We start from the raw sequence: 24,043 nt of genomic DNA, 5'->3' as shown, positions 1-24,043 counted from the left end.
TATTCGGAGGCATGTGATTAATAAAATTTGATTTGTTTGTGTTGTGTTATATAATCTGAATAGATCTTGTCACTTGTTGTTCCAGCTGATTTTGGAGTAGCAGCCAAAATAACAGCCACCATTGCCAAGAGGAAGTCCTTCATCGGGACTCCTTACTGGTGAGTATTTCTCTGAGACAGTCCTCCGTCCCAAATAGAAACCCTGTTCCTTTTTTATAGTGCACTACTTTTGACCAGGACCCATAGGACTGATAGGACCCATAGGACTGATAGGACCCATAGGACTGATAGGACCCATAGGACTGATAGGACCCATAGGACCCACAGGACTGATAGGACCCACAGGACTGATAGGGCCCACAGGACTGATAGGGCCCACAGGACTGATAGGGCCCACAGGACTGATAGGGCCCACAGGACTGATAGGACTGATAGGGCCCATAGGACTGATAGGGCCCATAAGACTGATAGGGCCCATAGGGCTGATAGGACCCATAGGACTGATAGGACCCAAAGGGCCCATAGGACTGATAGGACCCATAAGACTGATAGGACTGATAGGGCCCATAGGACTGATAGGGCCCATAGGACTGATAGGGCCCATAGGGCTGATAGGGCCCATAGGGCTGATAGGACCCATAGGGCTGATAGGGCCCATAAGACTGATAGGGCCCATATGGCTCTGGTCTAAAGTAGTGCACTATATAGGGAATAGTGTTCCATTTGGGACGTGTGCTTTCTTTCTCTCCATAAGGGAGACGGGCCAAAACGCCATTTAGACGTGACTGTATTAATTCAGCCCTACCTCTTGTGTCTTATTGCTTCACGATACATACTGTATGTACTTTGACTTTTAACACAAAATTTATCTAAAACGCTTCCCCTCATCAATCTTCACACAATACCCCTTATTAAAAAAAACAGAAATATTTCATTTTATATTAAGTATTCATACCTTTTACTCAGTACTTTGTTGAAGCACCTTTGGCAACGATTAGAGCCTCGAGTCTTCTTGGGTATGACGATACAAGCGTGGCACACCTGTATTTGGGGAGTTCCTCCCATTCTTCTCTGCAGATCCTCTCAAGCTCTGTCAGGTTGGATGGGGAACGTCGCTGCACAGCTTTTTTCAGATCTCTCCAGAGATGTTGGATTGGGTTCAAGTCCGGGCTCTGGCTGGGCCACTCCAGGACATTCAGAGACGTGTCCTTCAGGACACGTCTCTGAATGTCCTGGAGTGGCCCAGCCAGAGCCCGGACTTGAACCCAATCCAACATCTGTGTTATCTTGGTTGTGGCTTCAGGACACGTCTCTGAATGTCCTGGAGTGGCCCAGCCAGAGCCCGGACTTGAACCCAATCCAACATCTGTGTTATCTTGGTTGTGGCTTCAGGACACGTCTCTGAATGTCCTGGAGTGGCCCAGCCAGAGCCCGGACTTGAACCCAATCCAACATCTGTGTTATCTTGGTTGTGTGCTTAGGGTCGTTGTCCTGTTGGAAGGTGAACCTTCGCCCCAGTCAGAGATCCTGAGCGCTCTGGAGCAAGTTTTCATCAAGGATCTCTCTGTACTTTGCTCCGTTCATCTTTCCCCTCGATCCTGACTAGTCTTCCAGTCCCTGCTGCTGAAAAACATCCCCACAGCATGATACCGCCACCATCATGCTTCACCGTAGGGATGGTGCCACGTTTCCTCCAGACGTGATGCTTGGCATTCAGGCCAAAGAGTTCAATCTTGTTTTCATCAGACCAGAGAATCTTGTTTCTCGTGGTCTGAGAGTCCTTCAGGTGCCTTTTGGAAAAACTCCAGGCGGGCTGTCATGTGCCTTTTATGGTACAGAGCAGCATAGGCAAGATACAGTAGATGGTATCGAGTACAGTATATACATATGAGATGAGTATGTAAACAAAGTGGCATAGTTAAAGTGGCTAGTGATACATGTATTACATAAGGATGCAGTCGATGATATAGAGTACAGTATGTACGTATGCATATGAGATGAATAATGTAGGGTAAGTAACATTATATAAGGTAGCATTGTTTAAAGTGGCTAGTGATATATTTACATCATTTCCCATCAATTCCCATTATTAAAGTGGCTGGAGTTGAGTCAGTGTCAGTGTCAGTGTGTTGGCAGCAGCCACTCAATGTTAGTGGTGGCTGTTTAACAGTCTGATGGCCTTGAGATAGAAGCTGTTTTCGTCGTTGTTGGTAATCAAGCCTACCACTGTTGTGTCGTCCGCAAACTTGATGATTGAGTTGGAGGCGTGCATGGCCACGCAGTCGTGGGTGAACAGGGAGTACAGGAGAGGGCTCAGAACGCACCCTTGTGGGGCCCCAGTGTTGAGGATCAGCGGGGTGGAGATGTTGTTGCCTACCCTCACCACCTGGGGGCGGCCCGTCAGGAAGTCCAGTACCCAGTTGCACAGGGCGGGGTCGAGACCCAGGGTCTCGAGCTTGATGACGAGCTTGGAGGGTACTATGGTGTTGAATGACGATTTCTTCTTGTAGTCCGTGATTGACTGTAGACCCTGCCACATGCCTCTTGTGTCTGAGCCGTTGAATTGAGATTCTACTTTGTCTCTGTACTGACGCTTAGCTTGTTTGATAGCCTTGCGGAGGGAATAGCTGCACTGTTTGTATTCGGTCATGTTACCAGTCACCTTGCCCTGATTAAAAGCAGTGGTTCGCGCTTTCAGTTTCACGTGAATGCTGCCATCAATCCACGGTTTCGGGTTAGGGAATGTTTTAATCGTTGCTATGGGAACGACATCTTCAACGCACGTTCTAATGAACTCGCACACCGAATCAGCGTATTCGTCAATATTGTTATCTGACGCAATACGAAACATCTCCCAGTCCACGTGATGGAAGCAGTCTTGGAGTGTGGAGTCAGCTTGGTCGGACCAGCGTTGGACAGACCTCAGCGTGGGAGCCTCTTGTTTTAGTTTCTGTCTGTAGGCAGGGATCAGGAAAATGGAGTCGTGGTCAGCTTTTCCGAAAGGAGGGCGGGTCAGGGCCTTATATGCGTCGCGGAAGTTAGAGTAACAATGATCCAAGGTTTTTCCACCCCTGGTTGCGCAATCGATATGCTGATAAAATTTAGGGAGTCTTGTTTTCAGATTAACCTTGTTAAAATCCCCAGCTACAATGAATGCAGCCTCCGGATAAATGGATTCCCTGACCAAGGCCCTTCTCCCCCGATTGCTTAGTTTGGCCGGGCTCTAGGAAGATTCTTGGTGGTTCCAAACTTCTTCCATTTAAGAATGATGGAGGCCACTGTGTTCCTGGGGACCATCAATGCTGCAGACACATTTTGGTACCCTTCCCCAGATCTGTGCCTCGACACAATCCTGTCATGGAGCTCTATGGACAATTCTTTCGACCTCATGGCTTGGTTTTTTGCTCTGACATGCACTGTCAACTGTGGGACCTTATATAGACAGGTGTGTGCCATTCTAAATCGTGTCCAATCAAATTGTAGATACATTTCAAGGATGATTAATGGAAACAGGATGCACCTGAGCTCAATTTCGAAACGCATAGTAAAGGGTCTAAATACTAATGTAAATTTATTCCTGTTTTTTACATTAACAAATTTGCTAAATTTTCCCACAAACTTTTCACTCTGTTGTTTTTGGGGTATTGTGATGTCACTATGGGGTATTGTGATGTCACTATGGGGTATTGTGATGTCACAATGGGGTATTGTGATGTCACAATGGGGTATTGTGTGTAGATTGAGGATATGTATTTAATCAATTTCAGAATAAGGCTCTTAACATAACAAAAAGTCAAGGGGTCTGAATACTGTCCCGAATCTCTGTACATACTGTATACCACACCAGTAGTGAAATGGTCAAGCTGATATACATGCTTGTGTTAGTCGTACGGTACATGCTGCATGATTACAGTCCTAATTTCTAGGAGATGATGTAAAACATCTACATATGTAGACAAGATGGCAATATTGTCTGTTATCTGTGCAGGATGGCCCCAGAGGTAGCAGATTGAGATGTGTGTTATCTGTGCAGGATGGCCCCAGAGGTAGCAGATTGAGATGTGTGTTATCTGTGCAGGATGGCCCCGGAGGTAGCAGATTGAGATGTGTGTTATCTGTGCAGGATGGCCCCAGAGGTAGCAGATTGAGATGTGTGTTATCTGTGCAGGATGGCCCCGGAGGTAGCAGATTGAGATGTGTGTTATCTGTGCAGGATGGCCCCAGAGGTAGCAGATTGAGATGTGTGTTATCTGTGCAGGATGGCCCCGGAGGTAGCAGATTGAGATGTGTGTTATCTGTGCAGGATGGCCCCGGAGGTAGCAGATTGAGATGTGTGTTATCTGTGCAGGATGGCCCCGGAGGTAGCAGATTGAGATGTGTGTTATCTGTGCAGGATGGCCCCGGAGGTAGCAGATTGAGATGTGTGTTATCTGTGCAGGATGGCCCCGGAGGTAGCAGATTGAGATGTGTGTTATCTGTGCAGGATGGCCCCGGAGGTAGCAGATTGAGATGTGTGTTATCTGTGCAGGATGGCCCCGGAGGTAGCAGATTGAGATGTGTGTTATCTGTGCAGGATGGCCCCGGAGGTAGCAGATTGAGATGTGTGTTATCTGTGCAGGATGGCCCCGGAGGTAGCAGATTGAGATGTGTGTTATCTGTGCAGGATGGCCCCAGAGGTAGCAGATTGAGATGTGTGTTATCTGTGCAGGATGGCCCCGGAGGTAGCAGATTGAGATGTGTGTTATCTGTGCAGGATGGCCCCAGATGTAGCAGATTGAGATGTGTGTTATCTGTGCAGGATGGCCCCGGAGGTAGCAGATTGAGATGTGTGTTATCTGTGCAGGATGGCCCCAGAGGTAGCAGATTGAGATGTGTGTTATCTGTGCAGGATGGCCCCGGAGGTAGCAGATTGAGATGTGTGTTATCTGTGCAGGATGGCCCCAGAGGTAGCAGATTGAGATGTGTGTTATCTGTGCAGGATGGCCCCGGAGGTAGCAGCAGTAGAGAAGAACGGAGGTTACAACCAGCTGTGTGACATCTGGGCCGTGGGCATCACCTCCATAGAACTGGCCGAGCTGCAGCCTCCTATGTTTGACCTGCACCCAATGAGGTACAGCTCCTGCCCTAAACTTCTTTACTTATCAACCAATCAATGCTGTTTCTGCTCTCCACTTCCTCACTCATCAACCAATCAATGCTGTTTCTGCTCTCCACTTCCTCACTCATCAACCAATCAATGCTGTTTCTGCTCTCCACTTCCTCACTCATCTACCAATCAATGCTGTTTCTGCTCTCCACTTCCTCACTCATCTACCAATCAATGCTGTTTCTGCTCTCCACTCCCTCATTCATCTACCAATCAATGCTGTTTCTGCTCTCCACTTCCTCACTCATCAACCAATCAATGCTGTTTCTGCTCTCCACTTCCTCACTCATCAACCAATCAATGCTGTTTCTGCTCTACACTTCCTCACTCATCAACCAATCAATGCTCTCTCTACTCTCTCCTCTCTTGCGTCTCTCTACTCTCTTTTGTCTCTCTACTCTCTACTCTCTCCTCTCTCTACTCTCTCTACTCTCTACTCTCTCTACTCTCTCCTCTCTACTCTCTCCTCTCTCTACTCTCTCCTCTCTCTACTCTCTACTCTCTCCTCTCTCTACTCTCTCCTCTCTCTACTCTCTACTCTCTCCTCTCTCTACTCTCTCCTCTCTCTACTCTCTACTCTCTCCTCTCTCCTCTCTCTACTCTCTCCTCTCTTGCGTCTCTCTACTCTCTTGCGTCTCTACTCTCTTGCGTCTCTCCTCTCTCTACTCTCTACTCTCTCCTCTCTCTACTCTCTCCTCTCTCTCCTCTCTCTACTCTCTACTCTCTCTCTCTACTCTCTCCTCTCTACTCTCTCCTCTCTCCTCTCTCTCTCTCTACTCTCTCCTCTCTCCTCTCTCTACTCTCTCTCCTCTCTCCTCTCTCTACTCTCTCCTCTCTCTACTCTCTCCTCTCTTGCGTCTCTCTACTCTCTTGCGTCTCTCTACTCTCTTGCGTCTCTCCTCTCTCTCTACTCTCTCCTCTCTCTACTCTCTACTCTCTCCTCTCTCTCCTCTCTCTACTCTCTACTCTCTACCCTCTCTCTACTCTCTACTCTCTACCCTCTCCTCTCTCTCTCCTCTCTCTCTCTCTCTCTCTACCCTCTCCTCTCTACTCTCTCCTCTCTCTCTCTCTCTCTACTCTCTCTCCTCTCCTCTCTCTCCTCTCTCTCTCTCCTCTCTCTCTGCACTAAGATCACTGTCAGTCGTTGCCTAATGCCTACGTAACAGACTTAAGATGATCGTAGTGCTAGGAAGGCTTTGTGAAACTCCCCCCACTACAGTGCAGATGAAAGTCTCTCACCACCGGTGGTAAAATAAGAGAATATAGTTTTATAACGTGGGATCTAATCTCAAATGATGTGTTGTATTCCAGGGCTCTGTTTCTCATGTCAAAGAGCAGCTTTCAGCCTCCCAAGCTAAAACACAAAACTAAGTGGTAAGTACAAGTACCCCTGTTATGTGACCTGGGGCAGTTCTGTTACACTACTACAGTCAGTAAGAGTAGGCTCCCTCCTCCTGCAGGACCACATCCTTCCATAACTTTGTTAAAGTCTCGCTGACCAAGAACCCGAAGAAGAGACCGACAGCTGAGAAGCTCTTAATGGTAAAACTGACACGTCCTCGTGAAAACAAAACCTTGGGTCTCTCTTTATGTTGTCTCTCTTCTGGTGATGTGTGTTTTGTCCTATATTTATATTGTATTATATTTATTTATTTTAATCCCAGGCCCTCGTCCCCACTCGAGGCTTTTTGGTAGGCCGTCATTGTAAATAAGAATTTGTTCTTAATTGACTTGCCTAGTTAAATAAATAAATAACTGGGGGACGAAACCATTCAGTATAACTCTTAAGGCCGTTTCCGTACCCAGATGAAAACAGGCTCTGGGCTAAAAAGCCATCTCCATTTTGAAAGTGCTTTAGGAATAGGGTATACCAGCACTTAGAGAGAGTCTAATTCATCTAGAGTTGTTAATTAGAATGTTCTGGAGCATTAGGTTGACGTGATTCATCCTCTGAGATGTACCAGGTCTTAATGATGGTGAACCAGTCTTCATCTCAGTGGTGAAATATGTCAGAGGTCCTAGTTAATAGTTGTTACTTTTAAAGCTTGATATTAGGAGCGTTAGTGGCCATCTTGTGTTCTTGTGTCTGTCTGTCTGTCCGTCTGTCTGTCTCCCTACGTCTGTCTGGCTCCCTCTCTCTGTCTGTCTGTGATAGTATGTCGCTCGTCTCTGTCTCTCTCTCCCTCCGTCTGTCTCTCTTTTTCCATCTGTCCGTCTGTGTCTCTCACTCTGTCTGTCTGGTTGTTGCAGCATTTGTTTGTAGGTCAGACGGGGCTGACCAGGAGAGTAGCTCTGGAGCTGCTGGACAAGATGAACAACCCAGACAACCACCAACACTTCTCTGAGGTGGACGACGATGACCTGGAGGTAAATAACTAACCACAGGCCTGTCTTTCTGTCTGGGACTAAAACTAACCACAGCCCAGTCTATTTACCTAATTACCTCATCAACTACATTTATTGCATTTTTATTAGAAAATTCAAAAATGTGTCCCAAGATTATCATATAAGACATGAACAAAATGCATCAGTGATGCGCCTTTCCTTCAACTTTCTGAGGAAAGTCATTTTCCCAACCATTGTTTACAGACAGATTGTTTCACTCTCCCTTCCAAACTGTATCACAAATCCAGTGGGTCAAAAGTGTACATACACTAGACTGTGCCTTCTAAACAGCTTGGAAAATTCCAGAAAATGATGTCATGGCTTTAGAAGCTTCTGATAGGCTAATTGACATCATTTGAGTCAATTGGAGGTGTACCTGTGGATGTATTTCAAGGCCAACCTTCAAACTCAGTGCCTCTTTGCTTGACATCATGGGAAAATCAAAAGAAATGAGCCAAGACCTCAGAAAAAAATTGTAGACCACCACATGTCTGGTTCATCCTTGGGAGCAATTTCCAAACGCCTCAGCAAGGAAGAAGCCACTGCTCCAAAACCGGCATAAAAAAGCCAGACTACGGTTCGCAACTGCACATAATGTGATAACAGCGTTATGACATGATTTACTCTTGTGTAGTGTCATGTTATGTGTTTATATTCCTTTATTGTGAAGCTTATCTAATATTGTTGTCTCCTCTTCTCGCTCCCCCTCCCTCACCCTGTCTCTCTCTTCTGCTACCCCTTGTCTCCTCTGTCTCCTCTCTCCCCTCCCCCCGTCTCTCCTTCCCCCTCTCCCCCTCCCCGTCTCTCTCTCCCCCTCCCCTCTCTCCCTCTCTCCCCCTCCCCGTCTCTCTCTCCCCTTCCCCGTCTCTCTCCCCTCCCCTCTCTCCCCTCCCCTCCTCTCCTTCCCCCTCTCTCCCCCTCCCCGTCTCTCCTTCCCCCTCTCCCCCTCCCCGTCTCTCCTTCCCCCTCTCCCTCCCCGTCTCTCCTTCCCCCTCTCCCTCCCCGTCTCTCCTTCCCCCTCTCCCTCCCCGTCTCTCCTTCCCCCTCTCCCTCCCCGTCTCTCCTTCCCCCTCTCCCTCCCCGTCTCTCCTTCCCCCTCTCCTCCCCCGTCTCTCCTTCCCCCTCTCCCTCCCTGTCTCTCCTTCCCCTCTCCCTCCCCGTCTCTCCTTCCCCCTCTCCCCCTCCCCGTCTCTCTCTCCCCCTTCCCCCTCCCCGTCTCTCTCTCCCCCTTCCCCCTCTCTCTCCCCCTCCCCGTCTCTCTCCCCCTCCCCGTCTCTCCCCCTCCCCGTCTCTCCTTCCCCCTCTCCCTCCCCGTCTCTCCTTCCCCATCTCCCTCCCCGTCTCTCCTTCCCCCTCTCCCTCCCCGTCTCTCCTTCCCCCTCTCCCTCCCTGTCTCTCCTTCCCCCTCTCCCCCTCCCCGTCTCTCTCTCCCCCTTCCCCCTCTCCCCCTCCCCGTCTCTCCTTCCCCCTCTCCCTCCCCGTCTCTCCTTCCCCCTCTCCCCCTCCCCGTCTCTCTCTCCCCCTTTCCCCTCTCCCCCTCCCCCGTCTCTCCTTCCCCCTCTCCCTCCCGTCTCTCCTTCCCCCTCTCCCTCCCCGTCTCTCCTTCCCCCTCTCCCTCCCCGTCTCTCCTTCCCCCTCTCCCCTCCCCATCTCTCCCCCTCCCTCCAGCCTCTTTCAGCAGTGAGACACATCATTCGTTCAACCAACAAACACTCCAGAGCAGAGAGAACTCGCTCAGAGATCAACTGTAAGTGAACAGCAGCCCTCCACTTCTCCTCTCCTGTCCTCTCCTCCACTTCTCCTCTCCTTCTCCTCCCCTCCACTTCTCCTCTCCCATCCTCTCCTCTCCCCTCCACTTCTCCTCTCCCTCCACCATTTCTTCTCTCTCGTCCTCTCCTCCACTTCTCCTCTCCTCTCCTCTCCTCCACTTCTCCTCTCCTCCACTTCTCCTCTCCTCTCCTCCACTTCTCCTCTCCCATCCTCCCCTCTACTTCTCCTTTCCATCCTCTCCTCTCCCCTCCACTTCTCCTCTCCTTCTCCTCTCCCCTCCTTCTCCTCTCCCCTCCTTCTCCTCTCCCCTCCTTCTCCTCTCCCCTCCTTCTCCTCTCCTTCTTCTCTCCTCTCCTTCTCCTCTCCCCTCCTTCTCCTCTCCCCTCCTTCTCCTCTCCCCTCCTTCTCCTCTCCCCTCCTTCCCCTCTCCCCTCCTTCTCCTCTCCCCTCCTTCTCCTCTCCCGTCCTCTCCTTCTCCTCTCCTGTCCTCTCCTCTCCTGTCCTCTCCTCCACTTCTCCTCTCCCCTCCTTCTCCTCTCCCCTCCTTCTCCTCTCCCCTCCTTCTCCTCTCCCCTCCTTCTCCTCTCCTCTCCTTCTTCTCTCCTCTCCTCCTCCTCTCCCCTCCTTCTCCTCTCCCGTCCTCTCCTTCTCCTCTCCTGTCCTCTCCTCCACTTCTCCTCTCCTCCACTTCTCCTCTCCCCTCCTTCTCCTCTCCCCTCCTTCTCCTTCTTCTCTCCTCTCCTTCTCCTTCTCCCCTCCTTCTCCTCTCCCGTCCTCTCCTTCTCCTCTCCTGTCCTCTCCTCCACTTCTCCTCTCCCCTCCTTCTCCTCTCCCCTCCTTCTCCTCTCCCCTCCCCTCTCCCCTCCTTCTCCTCTCCTTCTCCTCTCCCCTCCTTTTCCTCTCCTTCTCCTCTCCCCTCATTCTCCTCTCCCCTCCTTCTCCTCTCCCGTCCTCTCCTCCACTTCTCCTTTCCCATCCTCTCCCCTCCTTCTCCTCTCCCATCCTCTCCCCTCCACTTCTCCTCTCCCCTCCTCCATTTCTTCTCTCTCGTCCTCTCCACTTCTCCTCTCCTCTCCTCCACTTCTCCTCTCCTCCACTTCTCCTCTCCCATCCTCTCCTCTACTTCTCCTTTCCAGCCTCTCCCCTCCACTTCTCCTCTCCTTCTCCTCTCCCCTCCTTCTCCTCTCCCTCCACTTCTCCCCTCCTTCTCCTCTCCCCTCCTTCTCCTCTCCCCTCCTTCTCCTCTCCCGTCCTCTCCTTCTCCTCTCCTGTCCTCTCCTCCACTTCTCCTCTCCCCTCCTTCTCCTCTCCCCTCATTCTCCTCTCCTCTCCTTCTTCTCTCCTCTCCTTCTCCTCTCCCCTCCTTCTCCTCTCCCGTCCTCTCCTTCTCCTCTCCTGTCCTCTCCTCCACTTCTCCTCTCCCCTCCTTCTCCTCTCCCCTCCTTCTCCTCTCCTCTCCTTCTTCTCTCCTCTCCTTCTCCTCTCCCCTCCTTCTCCTCTCCTCTCCTTCTTCTCTCCTCTCCTTCTCCTCTCCTCTCCTTCTCCTCTCCCCTCCTTCTCCTCTCCCGTCCTCTCCTTCTCCTCTCCTGTCCTCTCCTCCACTTCTCCTCTCCCCTCCTTCTCCCTCTCCCCTCCTTCTCCCCTCCTTCTCCTCTCCTTCTCCTCCCCCCTCCTTCTCCTCTCCCCTCCTTCTCCTCTCCCCTCCTTCTCCTCTCCCGTCCTCTCCTCCACTTCTCCTTTCCCATCCTCTCCCCTCCTTCTCCCCTCCCCTCCTTCTTCTCTCCCATCCTCTCCCCTCCCCTCCTTCTTCTCTCCTGTCCTCTCCTTCTCTCCTCCCCTCCTTCTTCTCTCCCATCCTCTCCTTCTCCTCTCCCCTCCTTCTCCTTTCCCGTCCTCTCCTTCTCCTCTCTTCTCCTTTCCCGTCCTCTCCCCTCCCCTCCTTCTTCTCTCCCGTCCCCTCCCCTCCTTCTCTCCTGTCCTCTCCTGTCCTCTCCTTCTCCCCTCCCCTCCTTCTTCTCTCCCGTCCTCTCCTTCTCTCCCCTCCTTCTCCTTTCCCTTCCTCTCCCCTCCCCTCCTTCTTCTCTCCCGTCCCCTCCCTCCTTCTCTCCTGTCCTCTCCTTCTCCCCTCCCCCTCTCCTGTCCTCTCCTTCTCCCCTCCCCTCCTTCTTCTCTCCCGTCCCCTCCTCTCCTGTCCTCTCCTTCTCCCCTCCCCTCCTTCTTCTCTCCCCTCCTCTCCTCTTATCCCTCTCCTCCCCTCCCCTCCTTCTCTCAATCAATCAATCAAATGTATTTATTAAGCCCTTCTTACATCAGCTGACGTCAAAGTGCGGTACAGAAACCCAGCCTGAAAACCCAAACAGCAACTAATGCAGGTGTAGAAGCTCCTCTCCTCTCCCCTCCTTTCTTCTCCTCTCCCCTCCTTTCTTCTCCTCTCCCCTCCTTTCTTCTCCTCTCCTCTCCTTTCTTCTCCTCTCCCCTCCTTCTCCTCTCCCCTCCTTCTCCCCTCCTTCTCCTCTCCTTCTCCTCCCCCTCCTTCTCCTCTCCCCTCCTTCTCCTCTCCCCTCCTTCTCCTCTCCCGTCCTCTCCTCCACTTCTCCTTTCCCATCCTCTCCCCTCCTTCTCCCCTCCCCTCCTTCTTCTCTCCCATCCTCTCCCCTCCCCTCCTTCTTCTCTCCTGTCCTCTCCTTCTCTCCTCCCCTCCTTCTTCTCTCCCATCCTCTCCTTCTCCTCTCCCCTCCTTCTCCTTTCCCGTCCTCTCCTTCTCCTCTCTTCTCCTTCCCGTCCTCTCCCCTCCCCTCCTTCTTCTCTCCGTCCCCTCCCCTCCTTCTCTCCTGTCCTCTCCTGTCCTCTCCTTCTCCCCTCCCCTCCTTCTTCTCTCCCGTCCTCTCCTTCTCTCCCCTCCTTCTCCTTTCCCTTCCTCTCCCCTCCCCTCCTTCTTCTCTCCCGTCCCCTCCCCTCCTTCTCTCCTGTCCTCTCCTTCTCCCCTCCCCCTCTCCTGTCCTCTCCTTCTCCCCTCCCCTCCTTCTTCTCTCCCGTCCCCTCCTCTCCTGTCCTCTCCTTCTCCCCTCCCCTCCTTCTTCTCTCCCCTCCTCTCCTCTTATCCCTCTCCTCCCCTCCCCTCCTTCTCTCAATCAATCAATCAAATGTATTTATTAAGCCCTTCTTACATCAGCTGACGTCAAAGTGCGGTACAGAAACCCAGCCTGAAAACCCAAACAGCAACTAATGCAGGTGTAGAAGCTCCTCTCCTCTCCCCTCCTTTCTTCTCCTCTCCCCTCCTTTCTTCTCCTCTCCCCTCCTTTCTTCTCCTCTCCTCTCCTTTCTTCTCCTCTCCCCTCCTTTCTTCTCCTCTCCCCTCCTTTCTTCTCCTCTCCTCTCCCACAGTAGCTAGACACCTTCCATGAACATCTGACCCCCCTTGTCCCTAGCCAACCAGTGGGATTAGTCAAAGCTTTGGCTCTGCCCTCCCATTGGCTGGTCTCTCTGTCAGTGTGGCTGGCATAGGTTGTGTGCTCCAATAGCAGGTCAGTGTCTCCTGCAGGGCTGGTTCAGAGGCAGGATCCAGTGAGAGCAGCAGACCTGGCTGAGTTCAACTAGTATTTGGAGATCTTTCAAATACTATCAAGCATTTGCCTGGAGTGTCAGATGTGGGGGGTTGTGTCACTTTTTGGGGGCTAATTGCACTGGTTAATTTTGCCATAACTGGCACCAGACAAGCTCAGTTAAGCACAGCTACAGTCAAATGGTGTTTGACCCCAGGTTTAAAGAGCAACAAAGGGGTATAAATAGCTCAGGGATCCACCGAGCAGAGGGGAAAGTGGCGTCCCACGGGTTATATTTGGCACTACTTTTAAGTAGGGGCCCATAGGGGTCTGATCAGAAGCAGGGGCCCATAGGGGTCTGATCAGAAGCAGGGGCCCATAGGGGTCTGATCAGAAGCAGGGGCCCATAGGGGTCTGATCAGAAGCAGGGGCCCATAGGGGTCTGATCAGAAGCAGGGGCCCATAGGGGTCTGATCAGAAGCAGGGGCCCATAGGGGTCTGATCAGAAGCAGGGGCCCATAGGGGTCTGATCAGAAGCAGGGGCCCATAGGGGTCTGATCAGAAGCAGGGGCCCATAGGGGTCTGATCAGAAGCAGGGGCGTTATATACAGTGCTGTCTTGTCATGAAAGACGTCCCTGTTGTGGCATGTTGTCATGGTTCATTTCGTCACTTTTCCCATTTTTAACGATCTCACGTCAATATCCCCCCACTCCCCCTATGTAAACAATATATCTTTTAAAAACATTTTTACTAGGAAAGTCGGTTAAGAACAAATTCTTATTTTCAATGACGGCCTTATGGGGAACAGTGGGTTAACTGCCTTGTTCAGGGGGCAGAACGACAGGTTTTTACCTTGTCGGCTCTGGGATTCAATCTAGCAACCTTTTGATGACTGGCCCAACGCTCTAACCACTAGGCTACCTGCCACCCTGATGTAAATAATGTAGGTCATGTAAGCAATAGGTCATGTAGGTAATGTAAGCAATATGTAATGTAAGCAATAGGTAATGTAGGTAATGTAAGCAATAGGTAATGTAAGCAATAGGTAATGTGGGTAATGTACGCAATAGGTAATGCAGGTAATGTAAGCAATATGTAATGTAGGTAATGTAAGCAATAGGTCATGTAGGTAATGTAAGCAATAGGTCATGTAGGTAATGTAAGCAATAGGTAATGTAGGTAATGTAAGCAATATGTCATGTAGGTAATGTAAGCAATAGGTAATGCCAGAGTGTGTATTTATTAGTAACACATAAGGTGAGGTGTGTTTTACTGCCAAAAACAATAAGTTGGTTGGGTGTTTTTCTGCATATAGTTTCAATGTCATATAAAGCGCTGGGAATAGTCAGGGGACCTCACCATACGATATGTACTGAATAGTCAGGGGACCTCACCATACGATACGTATTGAATAGTCAGGGGACCTCACCATACGATATGTACTGAATAGTCAGGGGACCTCACCATACGATATGTACTGAATAGTCAGGGGACCTCACCATACGATATGTACTGAATAGTCAGGGGACCTCACCATACGATACGTATTGAATAGTCAGGGACCTCACCATACGATATGTACTGAATAGTCAGGGGACCTCACCATACGATATGTACTGAATAGTCAGGGACCTCACCATACGATATGTACTGAATAGTCAGGGGACCTCACCATACGATATGTACTGAATAGTCAGGGGACCTCACCATACGATATGTACTGAATAGTCAGGGGACCTCACCATACGATACGTATTGAATAGTCAGGGGACCTCACCATACGATATGTACTGAATAGTCAGGGACCTCACCATATGTATTGAATAGTCAGGGGACCTCACCATATGTATTGAATAGTCAGGGGACCTCACCATACGATACGTATTGAATAGTCAGGGACCTCACCATATGTATTGAATAGTCAGGGGACCTCACCATACGATATGTACTGAATAGTCAGGGGACCTCACCATACGATATGTACTGAATAGTCAGGGGACCTCACCATACGATATGTACTGAATAGTCAGGGACCTCACCATATGTATTGAATAGTCAGGGGACCTCACCATACGATATGTACTGAATAGTCAGGGGACTTCACCATACGATATGTACTGAATAGTCAGGGGACCTCACCATACGATACGTATTGAATAGTCAGGGGACCTCACCATACGATATGTACTGAATAGTCAGGGGACCTCACCATATGTATTGAATAGTCAGGGGACCTCACCATACGATACGTATTGAATAGTCAGGGGACCTCACCATACGATACGTATTGAATAGTCAGGGACCTCACCATATGTATTGAATAGTCAGGGGACCTCACCATATGTATTGAATAGTCAGGGGACCTCACCATACGATACGTATTGAATAGTCAGGGGACCTCACCATACGATACGTATTGAATAGTCAGGGACCTCACCATATGTATTGAATAGTCAGGGACCTCACCATATGTATTGAATAGTCAGGGACCTCACCATACGATATGTACTGAATAGTCAGGGGACCTCACCATACGATATGTACTGAATAGTCAGGGGACCTCACCATACGATATGTACTGAATAGTCAGGGACCTCACCATACGATATGTACTGAATAGTCAGGGGACCTCACCATACGATATGTACTGAATAGTCAGGGGACCTCACCATACGATATGTACTGAATAGTCAGGGGACCTCACCATACGATACGTATTGAATAGTCAGGGGACCTCACCATACGATATGTACTGAATAGTCAGGGACCTCACCATATGTATTGAATAGTCAGGGGACCTCACCATATGTATTGAATAGTCAGGGGACCTCACCATACGATACGTATTGAATAGTCAGGGACCTCACCATATGTATTGAATAGTCAGGGGACCTCACCATACGATATGTACTGAATAGTCAGGGGACCTCACCATACGATATGTACTGAATAGTCAGGGGACCTCACCATACGATATGTACTGAATAGTCAGGGACCTCACCATATGTATTGAATAGTCAGGGGACCTCACCATACGATATGTACTGAATAGTCAGGGGACCTCACCATACGATATGTACTGAATAGTCAGGGGACCTCACCATACGATACGTATTGAATAGTCAGGGGACCTCACCATACGATACGTATTGAATAGTCAGGGGACCTCACCATACGATACGTATTGAATAGTCAGGGGACCTCACCATACGATACGTATTGAATAGTCAGGGGACCTCACCATACGATATGTACTGAATAGTCAGGGACCTCACCATATGTATTGAATAGTCAGGGGACCTCACCATATGTATTGAATAGTCAGGGGACCTCACCATACGATACGTATTGAATAGTCAGGGACCTCACCATATGTATTGAATAGTCAGGGGACCTCACCATACGATATGTACTGAATAGTCAGGGGACCTCACCATACGATATGTACTGAATAGTCAGGGGACCTCACCATACGATATGTACTGAATAGTCAGGGACCTCACCATATGTATTGAATAGTCAGGGGACCTCACCATACGATATGTACTGAATAGTCAGGGGACTTCACCATACGATATGTACTGAATAGTCAGGGGACCTCACCATACGATACGTATTGAATAGTCAGGGGACCTCACCATACGATATGTACTGAATAGTCAGGGGACCTCACCATATGTATTGAATAGTCAGGGGACCTCACCATACGATACGTATTGAATAGTCAGGGGACCTCACCATACGATACGTATTGAATAGTCAGGGACCTCACCATATGTATTGAATAGTCAGGGGACCTCACCATATGTATTGAATAGTCAGGGGACCTCACCATACGATACGTATTGAATAGTCAGGGGACCTCACCATACGATACGTATTGAATAGTCAGGGACCTCACCATATGTATTGAATAGTCAGGGACCTCACCATATGTATTGAATAGTCAGGGACCTCACCATACGATATGTACTGAATAGTCAGGGGACCTCACCATACGATATGTACTGAATAGTCAGGGGACCTCACCATACGATATGTACTGAATAGTCAGGGACCTCACCATACGATATGTACTGAATAGTCAGGGGACCTCACCATACGATATGTACTGAATAGTCAGGGGACCTCACCATACGATATGTACTGAATAGTCAGGGGACCTCACCATACGATACGTATTGAATAGTCAGGGGACCTCACCATACGATATGTACTGAATAGTCAGGGACCTCACCATATGTATTGAATAGTCAGGGGACCTCACCATATGTATTGAATAGTCAGGGGACCTCACCATACGATACGTATTGAATAGTCAGGGACCTCACCATATGTATTGAATAGTCAGGGGACCTCACCATACGATATGTACTGAATAGTCAGGGGACCTCACCATACGATATGTACTGAATAGTCAGGGGACCTCACCATACGATATGTACTGAATAGTCAGGGACCTCACCATATGTATTGAATAGTCAGGGGACCTCACCATACGATATGTACTGAATAGTCAGGGGACCTCACCATACGATATGTACTGAATAGTCAGGGGACCTCACCATACGATACGTATTGAATAGTCAGGGGACCTCACCATACGATACGTATTGAATAGTCAGGGGACCTCACCATACGATACGTATTGAATAGTCAGGGGACCTCACCATACGATATGTACTGAATAGTCAGGGACCTCACCATACGATATGTACTGAATAGTCAGGGGACCTCACCATACGATATGTACTGAATAGTCAGGGACCTCACCATATGTATTGAATAGTCAGGGACCTCACCATACGATATGTACTGAATAGTCAGGGGACCTCACCATACGATATGTACTGAATAGTCAGGGGACCTCACCATACGATATGTACTGAATAGTCAGGGGACCTCACCATATGTATTGAATAGTCAGGGGACCTCACCATACGATACGTATTGAATAGTCAGGGGACCTCACCATACGATACGTATTGAATAGTCAGGGACCTCACCATATGTATTGAATAGTCAGGGGACCTCACCATATGTATTGAATAGTCAGGGGACCTCACCATACGATACGTATTGAATAGTCAGGGACCTCACCATATGTATTGAATAGTCAGGGGACCTCACCATACGTATTGAATAGTCAGGGGACCTCACCATATGTACTGAATAGTCAGGGACCTCACCATACGATACGTATTGAATAGTCAGGGACCTCACCATACGATACGTATTGAATAGTCAGGGACCTCACCATATGTATTGAATAGTCAGGGACCTCACCATATGTATTGAATAGTCAGGGGACCTCACCATATGTATTGAATAGTCAGGGGACCTCACCATACGATATGTACTGAATAGTCAGGGGACCTCACCATACGATATGTACTGAATAGTCAGGGACCTCACCATACGATACGTATTGAATAGTCAGGGACCTCACCATACGATACGTATTGAATAGTCAGGGGACCTCACCATACGATACGTATTGAATAGTCAGGGGACCTCACCATACGATATGTACTGAATAGTCAGGGACCTCACCATACGATATGTACTGAATAGTCAGGGGACCTCACCATACGATATGTACTGAATAGTCAGGGACCTCACCATACGATATGTACTGAATAGTCAGGGGACCTCACCATACGATACGTATTGAATAGTCAGGGGACCTCACCATATGTATTGAATAGTCAGGGGACCTCACCATACGATATGTACTGAATAGTCAGGGGACCTCACCATACGATATGTACTGAATAGTCAGGGGACCTCACCATACGATACGTATTGAATAGTCAGGGGACCTCACCATACGATACGTATTGAATAGTCAGGGGACCTCGCCATACGATACGTATTGAATAGTCAGGGGACCTCACCATACGATATGTACTGAATAGTCAGGGGACCTCACCATACGATATGTACTGAATAGTCAGGGACCTCACCATACGATATGTACTGAATAGTCAGGGGACCTCACCATACGATATGTACTGAATAGTCAGGGGACCTCACCATACGATATGTACTGAATAGTCAGGGGACCTCACCATACGATACGTATTGAATAGTCAGGGGACCTCACCATACGATATGTACTGAATAGTCAGGGACCTCACCATATGTATTGAATAGTCAGGGGACCTCACCATATGTATTGAATAGTCAGGGGACCTCACCATACGATACGTATTGAATAGTCAGGGACCTCACCATATGTATTGAATAGTCAGGGGACCTCACCATACGATATGTACTGAATAGTCAGGGGACCTCACCATACGATATGTACTGAATAGTCAGGGGACCTCACCATACGATATGTACTGAATAGTCAGGGACCTCACCATATGTATTGAATAGTCAGGGGACCTCACCATACGATATGTACTGAATAGTCAGGGGACTTCACCATACGATATGTACTGAATAGTCAGGGGACCTCACCATACGATACGTATTGAATAGTCAGGGGACCTCACCATACGATATGTACTGAATAGTCAGGGACCTCACCATATGTATTGAATAGTCAGGGGACCTCACCATACGATACGTATTGAATAGTCAGGGGACCTCACCATACGATACGTATTGAATAGTCAGGGACCTCACCATATGTATTGAATAGTCAGGGGACCTCACCATATGTATTGAATAGTCAGGGGACCTCACCATACGATACGTATTGAATAGTCAGGGGACCTCACCATACGATACGTATTGAATAGTCAGGGACCTCACCATATGTATTGAATAGTCAGGGACCTCACCATATGTATTGAATAGTCAGGGACCTCACCATACGATATGTACTGAATAGTCAGGGGACCTCACCATACGATATGTACTGAATAGTCAGGGGACCTCACCATACGATATGTACTGAATAGTCAGGGACCTCACCATACGATATGTACTGAATAGTCAGGGGACCTCACCATACGATATGTACTGAATAGTCAGGGGACCTCACCATACGATATGTACTGAATAGTCAGGGGACCTCACCATACGATACGTATTGAATAGTCAGGGGACCTCACCATACGATATGTACTGAATAGTCAGGGACCTCACCATATGTATTGAATAGTCAGGGGACCTCACCATATGTATTGAATAGTCAGGGGACCTCACCATACGATACGTATTGAATAGTCAGGGACCTCACCATATGTATTGAATAGTCAGGGGACCTCACCATACGATATGTACTGAATAGTCAGGGGACCTCACCATACGATATGTACTGAATAGTCAGGGGACCTCACCATACGATATGTACTGAATAGTCAGGGACCTCACCATATGTATTGAATAGTCAGGGGACCTCACCATACGATATGTACTGAATAGTCAGGGGACCTCACCATACGATATGTACTGAATAGTCAGGGGACCTCACCATACGATACGTATTGAATAGTCAGGGGACCTCACCATACGATACGTATTGAATAGTCAGGGGACCTCACCATACGATACGTATTGAATAGTCAGGGGACCTCACCATACGATACGTATTGAATAGTCAGGGGACCTCACCATACGATATGTACTGAATAGTCAGGGACCTCACCATATGTATTGAATAGTCAGGGGACCTCACCATATGTATTGAATAGTCAGGGGACCTCACCATACGATACGTATTGAATAGTCAGGGACCTCACCATATGTATTGAATAGTCAGGGGACCTCACCATACGATATGTACTGAATAGTCAGGGGACCTCACCATACGATATGTACTGAATAGTCAGGGGACCTCACCATACGATATGTACTGAATAGTCAGGGACCTCACCATATGTATTGAATAGTCAGGGGACCTCACCATACGATATGTACTGAATAGTCAGGGGACTTCACCATACGATATGTACTGAATAGTCAGGGGACCTCACCATACGATACGTATTGAATAGTCAGGGGACCTCACCATACGATATGTACTGAATAGTCAGGGGACCTCACCATATGTATTGAATAGTCAGGGGACCTCACCATACGATACGTATTGAATAGTCAGGGGACCTCACCATACGATACGTATTGAATAGTCAGGGACCTCACCATATGTATTGAATAGTCAGGGGACCTCACCATATGTATTGAATAGTCAGGGGACCTCACCATACGATACGTATTGAATAGTCAGGGGACCTCACCATACGATACGTATTGAATAGTCAGGGACCTCACCATATGTATTGAATAGTCAGGGACCTCACCATATGTATTGAATAGTCAGGGACCTCACCATACGATATGTACTGAATAGTCAGGGGACCTCACCATACGATATGTACTGAATAGTCAGGGGACCTCACCATACGATATGTACTGAATAGTCAGGGACCTCACCATACGATATGTACTGAATAGTCAGGGGACCTCACCATACGATATGTACTGAATAGTCAGGGGACCTCACCATACGATATGTACTGAATAGTCAGGGGACCTCACCATACGATACGTATTGAATAGTCAGGGGACCTCACCATACGATATGTACTGAATAGTCAGGGACCTCACCATATGTATTGAATAGTCAGGGGACCTCACCATATGTATTGAATAGTCAGGGGACCTCACCATACGATACGTATTGAATAGTCAGGGACCTCACCATATGTATTGAATAGTCAGGGGACCTCACCATACGATATGTACTGAATAGTCAGGGGACCTCACCATACGATATGTACTGAATAGTCAGGGGACCTCACCATACGATATGTACTGAATAGTCAGGGACCTCACCATATGTATTGAATAGTCAGGGGACCTCACCATACGATATGTACTGAATAGTCAGGGGACCTCACCATACGATATGTACTGAATAGTCAGGGGACCTCACCATACGATACGTATTGAATAGTCAGGGGACCTCACCATACGATACGTATTGAATAGTCAGGGGACCTCACCATACGATACGTATTGAATAGTCAGGGGACCTCACCATACGATATGTACTGAATAGTCAGGGACCTCACCATACGATATGTACTGAATAGTCAGGGGACCTCACCATACGATATGTACTGAATAGTCAGGGACCTCACCATATGTATTGAATAGTCAGGGACCTCACCATACGATATGTACTGAATAGTCAGGGGACCTCACCATACGATATGTACTGAATAGTCAGGGGACCTCACCATACGATATGTACTGAATAGTCAGGGGACCTCACCATATGTATTGAATAGTCAGGGGACCTCACCATACGATACGTATTGAATAGTCAGGGGACCTCACCATACGATACGTATTGAATAGTCAGGGACCTCACCATATGTATTGAATAGTCAGGGGACCTCACCATATGTATTGAATAGTCAGGGGACCTCACCATACGATACGTATTGAATAGTCAGGGACCTCACCATATGTATTGAATAGTCAGGGGACCTCACCATACGTATTGAATAGTCAGGGGACCTCACCATATGTACTGAATAGTCAGGGACCTCACCATACGATACGTATTGAATAGTCAGGGACCTCACCATACGATACGTATTGAATAGTCAGGGACCTCACCATATGTATTGAATAGTCAGGGACCTCACCATATGTATTGAATAGTCAGGGGACCTCACCATATGTATTGAATAGTCAGGGGACCTCACCATACGATATGTACTGAATAGTCAGGGGACCTCACCATACGATATGTACTGAATAGTCAGGGACCTCACCATACGATACGTATTGAATAGTCAGGGACCTCACCATACGATACGTATTGAATAGTCAGGGGACCTCACCATACGATACGTATTGAATAGTCAGGGGACCTCACCATACGATATGTACTGAATAGTCAGGGACCTCACCATACGATATGTACTGAATAGTCAGGGGACCTCACCATACGATATGTACTGAATAGTCAGGGACCTCACCATACGATATGTACTGAATAGTCAGGGGACCTCACCATACGATACGTATTGAATAGTCAGGGGACCTCACCATATGTATTGAATAGTCAGGGGACCTCACCATACGATATGTACTGAATAGTCAGGGGACCTCACCATACGATATGTACTGAATAGTCAGGGGACCTCACCATACGATACGTATTGAATAGTCAGGGGACCTCACCATACGATACGTATTGAATAGTCAGGGGACCTCGCCATACGATACGTATTGAATAGTCAGGGGACCTCACCATACGATATGTACTGAATAGTCAGGGACCTCACCATACGATATGTACTGAATAGTCAGGGGACCTCACCATACGATATGTACTGAATAGTCAGGGACCTCACCATACGATATGTACTGAATAGTCAGGGACCTCACCATACGATATGTACTGAATAGTCAGGGGACCTCACCATACGATACGTACTGAACAACAAACCAAAACATCCAAATACCTGTATAAAAGGTAAAGGTAAAAACCCAAAATCGGTCTGTGCATCGATACCGGTATATAGTCAAATACGGTATTCAGCCCATCCATACCCCCCCATCACTTGACATGTAATAGTGTGTATACTTGTTGTTTTTTAATGGGTTGTAGTATTACCTCCACACCGGGCGGTCACGAGTCATGAAGGCAGTCAAATTCCGTTTCGTTTAGTTACCGTTTAGTCACGGTAATTAGGCTTCTCCAAGGTCTGATGCTGCTGATGGTCATTAGTAGCCTACCAAACTTGCTAACTGCTCATCACTCTATTGTCCCTCGAATCACTCTGACATCAATGTAAATGTAATGGAACATCTAATCAAACACTTGATGAGAGCCCATGAGCTCATGTTGCGCAACATTACTATATGTTATGCAATCGTACGAGAAAACTGAGTGATGGCCTCTATTAAAAAGAGGAGGATCGGCTTTCTATAGGCTAGGCCTACTATATTTATTTCTCAACTTTCCTAATATTAAGCACATTGCTTATATTTACAACAGGAGTATAGTCTTAACTGGTTGGCATGAAAATAAACCAGGGGGAAAAGCGTCCTCCATTTGCTATTTAAGTGCCTAGATGACATGTATTTCTGGTCCCGCTGCCCCTGTTTCTGGCCAGGTGCATGATAATGGTCCATTTCTAAATCAAAACAAAGTTCACACATATATTATTTAGTATATATAAAGACGAGATTATATCAAGAATATTCTGATTGGGTGACAATA

The 24,043-nt window shown here is 48.2% G+C and overlaps 1 protein-coding gene across 8 annotated transcripts in view; it reads left to right on the top strand.

Annotated features, from left to right (window-relative positions):
- Window positions 1-24,043, top strand: part of LOC112257197 (mitogen-activated protein kinase kinase kinase kinase 5) — a 130,429-nt gene that overhangs the window by 51,020 nt on the left and 55,366 nt on the right. For all 8 annotated transcript variants that reach the window (XM_042325144.1, XM_042325150.1, XM_042325149.1 and 5 more), the window contains exons 9-14: window positions 86-158; window positions 4,978-5,109; window positions 6,457-6,519; window positions 6,606-6,687; window positions 7,396-7,512; window positions 9,199-9,277. In XM_042325144.1, coding sequence (XP_042181078.1) covers window positions 86-158; window positions 4,978-5,109; window positions 6,457-6,519; window positions 6,606-6,687; window positions 7,396-7,512; window positions 9,199-9,277 — 546 coding nt within the window. The remainder of the gene's footprint in view (window positions 1-85; window positions 159-4,977; window positions 5,110-6,456; window positions 6,520-6,605; window positions 6,688-7,395; window positions 7,513-9,198; window positions 9,278-24,043) is intronic.

Source organism: Oncorhynchus tshawytscha, linkage group LG08, assembly GCF_018296145.1.
Source record: "Oncorhynchus tshawytscha isolate Ot180627B linkage group LG08, Otsh_v2.0, whole genome shotgun sequence".
Lineage (NCBI taxonomy): Eukaryota > Metazoa > Chordata > Actinopteri > Salmoniformes > Salmonidae > Oncorhynchus > Oncorhynchus tshawytscha.
This window is presented reverse-complemented; position numbering and strand designations above follow the sequence as displayed.